Below are 12,824 nucleotides of genomic sequence, written 5' to 3'. Positions count from 1 at the left end.
AATAAAATATAAAAAAAAAAAAAGGAAAAAAAAAAAAAAGCTCTCCCTAGGTCCAGTGGCCCTCGGGTGAGGGTGGACACTGCGCCTGCCTGGGGCTGGGCACACAAAGGACAAGACACAGATGCCATGTCCCCCACAGAGCAGCCAAGGAGCCAGGGAGCCTCACCAAAAAAGGCTGGGAGTGGGGAGGGCTTCCAAGAGAAGTGATCTCTGAGCTGACTAGTGAAGGATGAGAAAAACAGATGTAAAACTGGCACTCAGCATGCCTATCAGCCCTTCATCTGCACCCACCACCCCAGCCACCCCTACACTCACTCTTCCCCTTGTCTAGTCACGTTTGATCTCTGAATGTCCCACGTTCTCCCCTCCTCAGGCCTCCACAGCCTGCTAAGACCAGTCCAGCGTCGTCCCACAGGCCATTCCCTGTCCCCAGCCTGAGCGTCCACTCTCCCCACCCACACTGGCTGACGCTTCTGCAGTGTCCCACCTCCCTGCCTGGACCACTAGCCATTGTACCCAACATGCTGCCAGGGGGCCAGTGAGAAAGACGGCCCAGGTCAGTCCGGGTAGTGTGGAAGGCCAAGCGGGACAGCAGGCACCAGTCATCTCCTCCTCCAGCAAGTGGACAGATTCCCCTTGGCTCCCAGGCCTCAGAGAGGGGACAAATGGGCATACCTATCACGCTTTTGGCGAACGATGCTCTTTTGAGGGTGGCCAGGCCCAAGTCACCGATCTTCACAGAGCCGGTTGGTCCAGTGATAAAAATATTGTCACATTTCAGATCTCGGTGGATGATGGGCGGCGTCCTTGTGTGCAAAAACAGCAGGCCTTTCAGGATCTGCCGGCACCAGCTGCGGAGGACTTTGGGCTTCATCACCTTGAACCGCTTCAGGTACCTGGGGGGGAGGCACAGCACACTCACCAAGCAGCGGGGCAGCATGTCCCCTGCCAGCCTCCACTGAAGCTGGTTGGGCCAGGTCCTCCCTTGGCACGCCACCTGCATGCAGGTGAAGACGGTGTGAGAATGCCCCTGTACAGGAGGAACCAAGCAGTGCTGTCCAGGCTGAAGGCATGCAGCTGGACAGCTGGGCCCAGAGCAGGCAGCCAGCCGGCTTTCCTCACACTGGGGAGTGCCGCTAACTCTCACCCAGCCACAACACTGCTGTCATCAGGACAGGGTGCCGGTGGCCCCAGTACACTAGTTGCAACAGGATGGGGTCCTGGGGACTCCTCAGAGCCTGGAGGGGCCGGGCCTGGGGGACAACACCCAAGGCCCAGCCCCTACACTCAGGCGGCTGTGTCTGCTCGGAGCCCAATCCCTGGAGGAAGGAGGTAGGCAAGGCTGGGAGAGAAGGCCCACATCAGGGTCTCACTTGTTCACCTGTGAGCTGGAGCATTTCCGACAGACACGGGCTGCGCCCACTCTGAGGTGGGCTGCTCCCCTCTCCATAGTGCACAGACCAGGGTTCTTGGTAAAGAGTGACAGGCCATCAGGACCCCTATGCTGACTCCCTCCCCAAGGGGCCTGACTGCACATTCAGTCCAGTCCATGAGCAGAGAGGCAGGTTCTCGTGGTAGTGGGCTCCATCTCACCATCGTCCCGCCCTGACAAGAGCCCACTTCCCACTCCATTGGTGTGTGTGGGCGAGGGCCCAGGCTGAAGCTGAACCTCAGGAGCAACAAAGCACCAGACACAACAAGCATACCAGCTCCCCAGGAAGTAAACAGTTCCAGTCATTTGCACATCTGTCATCCCATGCAGAATCTCACACGTGAAACAGTATGTCGGATGCTGGGGAAAGGGGGAGCAAGCTGGGGTACAGATTTCCTCTGTGGTCTCTGAGAAATGGAGGCAGAAGAAGCCCAATGCTAAGAAGCAACTGCCGAGGTTGTTTTACTGTGTTTCTTTTCATTTGTGGGGGCTTCCTATTGCTGGGAGCATCCTATAACTTACCATGCAAACGGGTATACTCTAGAGAAGGGGTGTGGACCCAATGCATCATCCAGACTGTACAGCTAACCCCTACTCCCATGGCCCTGGTGCCCCAGGCTGAGACACACACCAGGCCTGGCAGGTAGGGTGGCACACTTACGTCTTCAGCGTCCCCGAGGTCATCAGTTCTGTCACCAGCACGATGCACCGCTTCCCTTTAGCACTGGACTCCCAGAAGTCATAGAAACGCACGATGTTGGGGTGCTGCAGGCCTTTCAGCATCTCAGCCTCCTCCTTAAACCGCTGCCGCTCCAGCTTGGTGAGCTTCCGGTCCTGGGGGAGGACACAGAAGAGAGAGGAGGTGACAAATGTGCAGTCCAACCTCCACAAAGGCCTTTTCCAGAGTGGGGGTAAGGGGTCATGGTGCTGCTTCACAGCCTGCGACAGGCCACTTTCTCGGGCTGGCAGTACGCAGCAGAAGGAAAGAACTAGGCCTTCAGATGGGCTCTTGTCAAGTCTGACCCAGTTCCGAGGCCTCAAAAGTAGGCTCGTGTCCCCAAAGCACAGCGCATGCTGAGCTTGTCTGCCACCAACTTTCAGCAGAAAGGTTTCAGAAGAATGTTCTAAATCCAGCTGGCCATGTAACAGAACAAGGCAGACAGCAGGCCCCAAACGCAGACACCGTGAACTCAGCCCCATGCAGAAGCTCCTCTGTGCACTACAGGGGCTGTGTGGCTGGCTCTCCAGGTCTGGGGCACTTGGCTCTGCAAGGGACCATCTGAGCCCGGCCTCTGTCCTACAGGAGATGACACCAGGAGCTTTGCAATAGGAATTTCTGGGAAGCAAGATGGCTTACCAACTCAGACTTCAAGGTCCCTGTACTTTTTCCATCTGCCACCCATCTGTCAGTTAGTCGTACTGTGGTGGCTTACATGTTGCTATGATGCTAGCAGCTATGCCACCGGTATTTCAAATACCAGCAAGGTGACCCATAGTGGACAGGTTTCAGCTGAGCTTCCAGACTAAGACAAGACTAACAAGAAAGGCCTGGTGATCTACTTGCAAAATCAGCCAATAAAAACCCTGTGGATCACAACAGAACACTATTCAACACAGAGCTGGAAGATGATCCCTCTAGTGTAAAAGGCACTCAAAATACACAGTGGCAACAACAATGGACTCAAGCATACCTATGACTGTGATGATGGTGCAGGACCAAGCAACATTTTGTTTTATTGTACATGAGGTCACTGTAAGTCAGAGCCAACTAGGTGGCAACTAGTAACTTTTTTCATAAAAACACCTCTGAGACCTCTCCTTCCCTCAACAACCATTTACTGAGTGTTTTTTAAAAGAATGAAACATCAGGTCATTCTGTTGTTGATGTTAGGTGCCATGAAGACAGTTCTGACTCATAGTGATCCTATGTACAACAGAACAAAACACTGCCCGTTCCTGCACCGTCCTCACAATCATTGCCATGTTTGAGCCCATTGTTGCAGCCACTGTGCCAATCCATCTTGTCTATGGTCTTCCTCTTTTTCACTGACCCTCTACCTTACCAAGCATGATGTCCTTCTCCAGGGACTGGTCCCTCCTGATAACATGTCCAAACTATGTGAGACGAAGTCTCCCCATTCTTGCTTCCAAGGAACACTCTGGCTGTACTTCTTCCAAGATGGATTTCTTTGTTCTTCTGCAATATTCTTCACCAACACCATAATTCAAAGGCATCAACTCTTCTTTGGTCTTCCTTATTCATTGTCCAGCTTTCACACGCATATCAGGCGGCTGAAAACACCATGGCTTCGGTCAGGCACGCCTTAGTCCTCAAGGTAACATCATTGCTTTTCAACACTTTAAAGAGGTCTTTTGCAGCAGATTTGCCCAATGCAATGTGTTGTTTGATCTCCTTAGTGCTGTTTCTATGGGCGTTGATTGTGGAGCCAAGTAAAATGAAATCCTTGACAACTTCAATCTTTTCTTTGTTTACTGTGATGTTGCTTATTGGTCCAGTTGTAGGGATTTTTGTTTTCTTTATGTCGAGGTGTAACCCATACTGAAGGTTGCAGTCTTTGATCTTCATCAGTAAGTGCTTCAAGTCTTCTTCACTTTCAGCAAGCAAGGCTGTATCATTTGCATATTGCAGGCTGTTAATGAGTCTTCATCAATTCTAGTGCCATGTTCTTTTTCATATAGTCTAGCTTTCAGATTATCTGTTCAGCACACCTTTCCTGATTTTAAAACACGCAGTATCCCCTTGTTCTGTGTGAATGACTGTCTCTTGGTCTACGTACAGGTTCCACATGAGCACAATTAAGTGTTCTGGAATTCTTATTCTTCTCAATGCTATCCACAATTTGTTATGATCCACTCAGTCGAATGCCTTTGCACAGTCAATAAAACACAGGTAAACATCTTTCTGGTATTCTCTGCTTTCAGCCAAGATCCATCAGACATCAGCAATGATATCACTTGTTCCATGTCCTCTTCTGAATTCAGCTTGAATTTCTAGCAGTTCCCTGTCAATGTACTGCTGCAACCATTTTTTAACTATCTTCAGCAAAATTTTACTTGCGTGTGATGTTAATGATATTGTTTGATAATTTCTGCATTCTGATGGATCACCTTTCTTTGGAATAGGCATAAATACAGATCTCTTCCAGTCAGTTGGCCAGGTAGCTGTCTTCCAAATTTTCTGGCATAGACGAATGAGCACTTTCAGTGCTGTATCTGTTAGTTGAAAGATCTCAATTGGTCTTTGGTCAATTCCTGAAGCATTGTTTTTTGCCAATGCCCTGGTGGCGTAGTGGTTAAGAGCTACAACTGCTAACCAAAAGGCTGGCAGTTTGAATTCACCAGGTGTTCCTTGGAAACCATATGGGGCAGTTCTACTCTATCCTATAGGGTCACTGTGAGTCGGAACTGACAGCAATGGGTTTGTTTTTTTTTGTCAGTGCAGCCTGGACTTCTTCCTTCAATACCATCAGTTCTTGATCATATGTTACCTCCTGAAATGGCTGAACATCAACCAATTCTTCTCAGTACAGTGACTCTGTGTATTCCATCTTCTTCTGATGCTTCCTTTGTCATTCAATATTTTGCCCATAGAATCCTTCAAAATTGCAACTCAAGGCTTGAATTTTTTCTTCAGCTCTTTCACCTTGAGAAATGCCAAGCGTGTTCTTCTCTTTTGGTTTTCTAACTCCAGGTCTCTGCACATTTCATTATAATACTTTACTTTGTCTTTTCGAGCTGTCCTTTGAAATCTTCTGTTCAGCTCTTTTACTTCATTCCTTCCATTTGCTTTAGCTACTCTACATTCAAAAGCAAGTTTCAGAATCTTTTCTGACATCCATTTTGGTCTTTTCTTTCTTTTTCATCTTTTTAATGACCTTTGCTTTCTTCATGTGTGATGTCCTTGATGTTATCCCACAACTCATCTGGTCTTCAGTCATTAGTGTTCAGTACATCAAATCTATTCTTCAGCTGGTCTCCAAATTAAGGTGGGATATACTCAAGGTCGTATTTTGGTTCTCGTGGACTTGTTTTAATTTTCTTCAGCTTCAACTTAAATTTGCAGATGAGCAATTGATGGTCTTTTCTGCAGTGGGCCTTTGGTCTTGTTTTGACTGATGATATTGCGCTTCTCCATCATCTCTTTCCACAGATGTAGTCGATTTGATTCCTCTGTTTTCCACCTGGTGAGGTCCACATGTGTAGTCACCATTTATGTTGATGAAAAAAGGTATTTGCAATGAATAAGTCGTTGGTCTTGTAAAATTCGATCATGTGCTGTTTCTATCACCAAGGCCATATTTTCCAACTACCAATCCTTCTTCTTCATTTCCAACTTTTGCATTCTAATCACCAGTAATTATCAATGTATCTTGACTACATGTTTGATCAATTTCAGATTGCAGAAATTGGTAAAAATCTTCAATTTCCTCATCTTTGTTTGGCATTAGTGATTGGTGCATAAATTTGAATAATAGTTGTATTAAGAGGTCTTCCTTGTAGGCATATAGATATTATCCTATCACGGACAGCATTATACTTCAGGACAGATCTTGAAATGTTCTTTTTGATGATGAATGTGATGTCACTCCTCTTCGATTTGTTATTTCCAGAATAGTCGCAATGGACTTGACGGCAATCGGTTTGGTTTGGTTTTATGGTATAGTAGACCATATGATTATCTGATTCAAAATAGCCAATACTAGTCCATTTCAGCTCACTAATGCCTAGGATATTCATCTTTATGCATTCCATTTCATTTTTGACAATTTCCAATTTTCCTAGGTTAATATTTCATACATTCCATGTTTCAATTATTAATGGATGTTTGCAGCTGTTTCTTCTCATTTTGAGTCATGCCACATCAGCAAATGAAGGTCCCGAAAGGTTGACTCCATCCACGTCATTAAGGTCAACTCTACTTTAAGGAGGCAGCTCTTCCCCAGTTGTTTTTTGAGTGCCTTCCAACCTGAGGGGCTCATCTTCTGGCACAACATCAGACAATGTTCCACTGCTATCTATAAGGTTTTCACTGGCCAATTTTTTCAGTAGTAGACCGCCAGGTCCTTCTTCCTAGCTGTCTTAGTCTGGAAGTTCCAGTGAAACCTACCCACCAAGGGTGACCCTGCTGGTATTTGAACACTTATGGCATAGCTTCCAGCATCACAGCAACAGTTCATTGTAAACATCATTAATTCTAAACATCATGCAATTCTAATAAAGTGTTCAAGTCCATGGCACACTAGAACCAGAAGTCAGAAGGGCATGAGGTTTTCAAGGGTGGGGATGTAGACGAGTACCAGAGTGAGCGCTTAGAATAGAGAAGGAAAATACAGTCAGCAACCCAATATCCCTGAGCCAGTGGCCACGCCTGTGGTGCAAGAAGCACCAGCAGACACAGCTGGTGTCCTGGGACACGCATCTGAGCACACAGGCAGCCAACCATTGTACAGGCAAGCTAAGCAAAAAGAATCACTCTGCTGACTCATACTTAAAGCAGGAAACAGCAAACACACCACTCTTATCACACCAGAGCCCCTGGACCTCCGAGGTGCTGGCCACACAAAGTGCTCACCACGTGCCCACATCTACCCAAGGGGTTGCCCGTTTACTATATGGAATTGAACTGGGGAGCCACAAGTATATGCAGACCCTGTCAGCAGGGCCTCCCCAGGTTTCAGCCCCAACCGTGTTCCAGCCTTGCCTTCTTCCTCCTCCACTACACCCTAAATGCAAGCACCACCCTCCTTCCACCTCACCCCCACAGAACAAGCACCACCCCCCTCCCACCTTGGGCCCCTGCCTCATGTACTTCCCTGCTTAAAATCCTCTAGTGGATTCTCAAGACCAAATACTCAGAATACAACTCAAAGGGTTCACATGACCCCAAAGGCTCTGTGTGTCTAACTATCGCTCACAAGCTGAAATTCCACTCCCAGGGCCCAGCCACCTGCCTTCTTTCCTTTCGGCAAATACGCGAAGGTTGTCTCTCCAGCACCTCTGCACCTGGAGAACTTGTCCCCCATCATGGCCATTGGTCCAAGGGGCTGACCAGGTACACACCAGTCACTGAAATACCCAAAAGGTGACAGGCATACTTCTAGAAGCAAACCGTCAACACAACTGAACACAGAAACAGCAAAGCTCTGAGGAGTCCCAAGAAGACAGAACACTGAGTTTGTAAAGATGAATGGAGAACTCAGAGCTGGAAAAAATTCGAGCCCAGACCCCTCAAAGAACTCCAAGCCCAGAGTCTGATACTGAGAAGGAAAGAGCTCTGCGGTCGTGATGAGGATCATCTTGTTATGGAATCAGATCCCAAATGGCTGCAGCACTCATCAGGGCATTCTTCCTTCCACCAAACCTTGTCGCCCAGCCCCCAGTACACAAACCCTCCCGGGTACCAGGCCTTCATTCACACATGGGACCACACAACCGATGGTCAGCAACACAGTAAAAACCACCAGGAGAAATCATCAGCATGCCTATACCCAAAAAACAATTTTTGGACCAAAAGGCAACTGTGAAAAAATCTAATGCATATACTCCTAGAGATTTGTCTTAGTCATCTAGTACTGCTCTAACAGAAATACCACAAGTGGATGGCTTTAACAAAGAGAAATTTATTCTTTCACAGTCTAGTAGGCTACAAGTCCAAATTCAGGGCGTCAGCTCCAGGGGAAGGCTTTCTCTATCGGCTCTGGAGGAAGGTCTGTGTCATCAATCTTCCCTCGGTCTGGGAGCTTCTGTGCACAGGAACCTCAGGTCCAAAGGACACACTCTGCTCCTGGCACTGCTTTCTTGGTGGTATGAGGTTCCCATGTCTCTTTGCTTGCTTCTCTCTTTTAAAATCTCAAAAGAGATTGGCTTAAGACACTATCTAATCTTGTAGACCTCACAGTATAACTGCCACTAATCCATTTTATTACATCATAGTGACAGAGTTTACAACACATAAGTAAATCACATCAGATTACAAAATGGTACACAATCATACAATACTGGGAATCATGACCTAGACAAGTTGACAGATATTTTGGGGGACACAATTCAATCCATGACAAGATTCCAGAAGTTTATACACATAAATAAGAGCAAGCTTCTTTTTTAAAAGGGAACAATCAAGAAAGAGTTCTTGCAAATAAAACTGACTGCCTTACTGAAAGGTTCAGTGTTGTTAAAACACTCTGTAATACAATGAAACACAAAATACAAAAAATACACTTAATCTAGATAATAAAATGGAAACATGTCTGCTCACCCAAAATGATGGTTTATTTTAGAAAATAAAAGTCAAGACACAGACTGACATATATTTGACAAAGGACTCACATCCAGAACAGAGAGAGCTCCTGTGACTAAATAACAAAAAAGACACGAGCTACAATACAGAGTAAACCCTAGTGAAAACTATGGCCTTTAGTTAATAATAATGTGTCAACAACATTGGTTCACCAATTGTAGCAAATGTACAACAGAAAATGCAAGATGTTAATAAGAAAAGCTGTGTGAGACAGGGTATATGGGCGCTCTCTGTACTTCCTGCGCAATTTTTCTATAAACCTAAAAGTGCTCTAAAAATAAGTGCTATTAATTTTGAGAAAATTAAAAGCTATACAAACATGAAAATGGTAAAAGCAGGAAAAAAGAAGACACGAACTGATATTTCACAACAGAAGACACAAACATGGCCAAAAAGCACATGAAAGGGTGCTCAGCATCGTAAGTCATCAAAGAGATGCTGTTTAAGCCACAGTGGGACACCACCTCACACTCACTACCAGTTGCTATGGAGTCCAGTCCAACTTATGGCAACACCATGTGTGTCAGAGGAGAATTGTGCTCCATAGGGTTTTCAATGGCTGATTTTTCAGAAGTAGATCACCAGATCTTTCTTACAAAGTGCTTCTGGGTGGACTCGAACCCCCAACCTTTGGGTTAGCAACCAAGCATGTTAACCATTTGCACCACCCAGAGATTCCTCACACCCACTAGAAGGACTAAATTAAAACAACTGATGATACCAACTACTGGTGAGGATATGGAGAAACTGGAACTCTCCTACGCTGCTGACAGAAGTAGAAACTGTACAACTACCCTGAAGAACTACTTGGCAGTTTTCTCTGTGACCCAACAATTCCACTCCCAGGTATTTACCCAAAAGAAATGAAAACATATATCCACAAAAGATGTGTACAAAAATTTTCATAGTAGCTTTATTTATAATAGCTCCAAATTGGAAATAGTTGAAATGCCTGTCATCAAGTGAACAAAAGAAAAAAAAACACCAACTGTGGTAGAGCCAAACAGGAGTACTATTCACCAATAAAAAGGAACAAACTCCTGATACATGCAACAATATAGATAAAGTTCAAAAGCATTATGCTGAACAAAAGAAGCCAGGCACAAAAGAATCCATACTGTATGATTCCATTTATGAGAAACTCTAGAAAAGGCAAAACTAATGTATGGAGACTGAAATTAACAGGGGTTGCCTCTGGTATGGGGGTAGAAGTGGGAGCTGGCTGGGAAGGGGCTTAAGAGAACTTTCAGGGTGATGGAAATGTTCTACATCATAACAGAGGATGTGGGTTACACTAGTATATACATTTGTCAACACTCATCAAATTTCCTACTTAAGACGTGCATTTCAATATATATATAAATACTTCAATTTTTAAAATGTTTTTTAAAAAAAGTAACATTCAAAGACCAAATGAGAAAAATAGAAAAAAAAGAAAATGAGAAACATTAAGAGATATGAAAGAACCATCTTGAAGCTCAAACAACTGTGTAATAGGAGTTCATACAGGAGAGACCAGATACCATGAAGAAAAGATAACAGAATAGAATTGCCCTAAGCTGAAAAGAGAACCATTAAGAATAAAAGTACCTATTAAGTCCAGGTCAGAATAAATGAAAAATGACCCACGTTCAGATTCATTCCAGAGAAATTTCAGAATACCAAGGCTCAAGAGTCGGTCATATCTGCAAAGGAACAGGTCCAGATGGGCACCAGTGTCTTACCAGCAACCCTGAGAATTCTATACCCAGCCAAAGAAACACTCAAAGTGGAGGGTAAAGACTTATCTTCAGACATGCAAGAACTCGAACCTTACATCCCACGCACCCTAGATGAGAAAGTTACTGGAAGATGTGTGCCAGCAAAACACCACGCAACCAAACAAAAAGGAATGTGACACAGCAGTTGCCTTGTGGTCTGAGGTGGTGGCTAAAGCTGATGAGAACCAAGGGAAGAAGCACTCTGCCTTGCTGAATCACGGCTCGCCTGGAAGCCCCCCGACCACGACATTTCAACTACAATTCTTTTTCAGTGGGTCTATCTGACTCTAGCGGGAACTTACAGAATCATTCATATTATAAATTATCTGTCAGTTTTTCAGAATCAACCAACAGCAAAGTATGAAAGATTTCATTGTAGTTTGGAGCAAAATGTTAATGTTATAAATATCATAATTAACGAAGATTGAGAGCTAAAGGAAAATGCTGTGCATATGCCACACTCTTCATTTTTCCTGGCAGATACTGTCTAAAGTTGATAAACCAAAGATACTGAAGTCAGAAATTGTTAACAAGAGTTGCCTCTTGGAGGCAGGCCTGGGAGTGGAGGTGGGAAGGGAAGAAGAGACCTTATTGTATACGCTATGCCACTAGGCCGTTTTTAGCCATGTGGCACATGACTTCTGTAATTTAGAAGGTCAATAAGCATTTCCTCAGAGCACTTCCCCAAAACCAACCTGCAGGACCACGCCCATCTCCTCCTCGTACACCTCATCCAATCTGCCATCACACATTGTCAATCACAGGTCTGCCCCTGCTAGATTGGCACCTCCATGAAGGCAGAATCCAGCAACTGGCACATTGTAAATATCTGAGCAATGAATTTATTCATTAATCTACTGTTGTTGCTCAAGGTGAAGGAGCAAGGGCGAGAGGAAAGCATGACCTCTTAGAAGATGCCTAAATCCTGCAAGAGCTACTTTTTTTAAGGTTTGGTGTTGAGAGAGGCAGGCTCTTCTCAGCTGCTTACACACAATGCTGTGCAGAACAATTCATTCCATCCCAACACCTGAAGAGATGAAGCCTCACCAGGTCACTAGTGCTGCAGAAATCAGTAGCTTCTGTTCCCTCAAAGATTAATCAGATTATGAAGGATAAAAATATCCTGAGACACAGCTGGCTCTTCCTTCCTACAGGAAAAAGGCCCTGTCAGTGAGGAGTGAGGACAAGTAATGGCAGGACGGTGCAAGTCACCTCTGGAGCACAGCTGTGGGAGGCAGGGAGCTCAAGTCGGATGACCAAGGTGGTCACAGAAAGACAGCCTAGTACCGATGGGCTGTCCCAGCCCCAGAACCATTAGAAAAACACTCAACTAATTGCCTACAGCGTCCATTCCGACTCATAGAGACCCTACAGGGCAGAGAAGAACTGTGGATTATTTTTGGTCTTGGCCTAAGAGGACAGAGACACGTGCCCCTGCTTGCCTGCAGAGGGCGCCTCCACGTGGCCTCGGGCTCACCAGCTCTGCCACAGGCCCTGCAGGCCCCGTGAGGAACACACACGTGCTCCCTGGGGTTTCTGCGCTGCTTCTTTCAGCTAGGCAGAAGCCCAAACACCAGAGAGGCCTGGCCATCCACGAGTCCAGCCAGAAGAGGTGGCTGTCCATGCGCACACCAATGCTCCTCTCAGCGGGCGGAGGAGGGAGGGCTGCAGTTCACAGGAAGAGTGCCTAGGATCAGCAGAAAGCCCAAGGCCTGGGGTGACACAATCTGGCCTGAGACGACACTCCAAGCTTCAGCTTCATATGTCTGGCAAATCAGAAGAAAAGAATGCTCCTCGGCTCTCTGTCAAGAACTGCCCCGTACACAGGGAGCCTGGAATGCAGGGTAGGGACACGTAGAGGGTTTTCTGCCAGGTGCTCCACCTCAGTCAGCCAGCCTGTGCAGGAGTGGACACCAGACACCCAGTTAGGCCGAGGCAGGTTTCACAGAGTGCAGGGACCCTTGAGCTCCGCGCGTGGTGGGCCTCACCCAGCCTATCCCCACTGTCCACTGCAGAACGTGACTGCAGTGCTGGAGTCGTGCCAGGACAGCCAGCACCAGGCCACTGGAGAGCTCAGCCTTCCCAAAGGCATTGCTCCTTCCACACTGAAACCCTGCTCCCTACCCAAAAGGCCTGTGGGGTCCACAGGGAAACCTACACGCAGCAGGCAGCAGGCGTGCCTCACCTCCTGTAGCCCAAGAGAGCCGCTCTCTCACCTGGGGTCCTCTGTGAGGGCGTGTCCTCTGCATGTGCCAGGTTTCAGGGGTCAGTGGGCAAGTCTGGGGTCCTCTGTGAGGGCGTGTCCTCTGCA

The 12,824-nt window shown here is 46.4% G+C and overlaps 1 protein-coding gene across 1 annotated transcript in view; it reads right to left on the bottom strand.

The window, feature by feature from the left end:
- WNK2 (WNK lysine deficient protein kinase 2) overlaps positions 1-12,824 on the bottom strand; it is a 170,047-nt gene that overhangs the window by 91,910 nt on the left and 65,313 nt on the right. The window contains exons 3-4 of the mRNA XM_023738649.1: positions 2,094-2,266; positions 676-896 (exon numbers count right to left, since the gene is read on the bottom strand). Coding sequence (XP_023594417.1) covers positions 676-896; positions 2,094-2,266 — 394 coding nt within the window. The remainder of the gene's footprint in view (positions 1-675; positions 897-2,093; positions 2,267-12,824) is intronic.

The sequence above is a fragment of the Trichechus manatus genome, unplaced genomic scaffold, assembly GCF_000243295.1.
Source record: "Trichechus manatus latirostris isolate Lorelei unplaced genomic scaffold, TriManLat1.0 scaffold00120, whole genome shotgun sequence".
NCBI lineage: Eukaryota > Metazoa > Chordata > Mammalia > Sirenia > Trichechidae > Trichechus > Trichechus manatus.
This window is presented reverse-complemented; position numbering and strand designations above follow the sequence as displayed.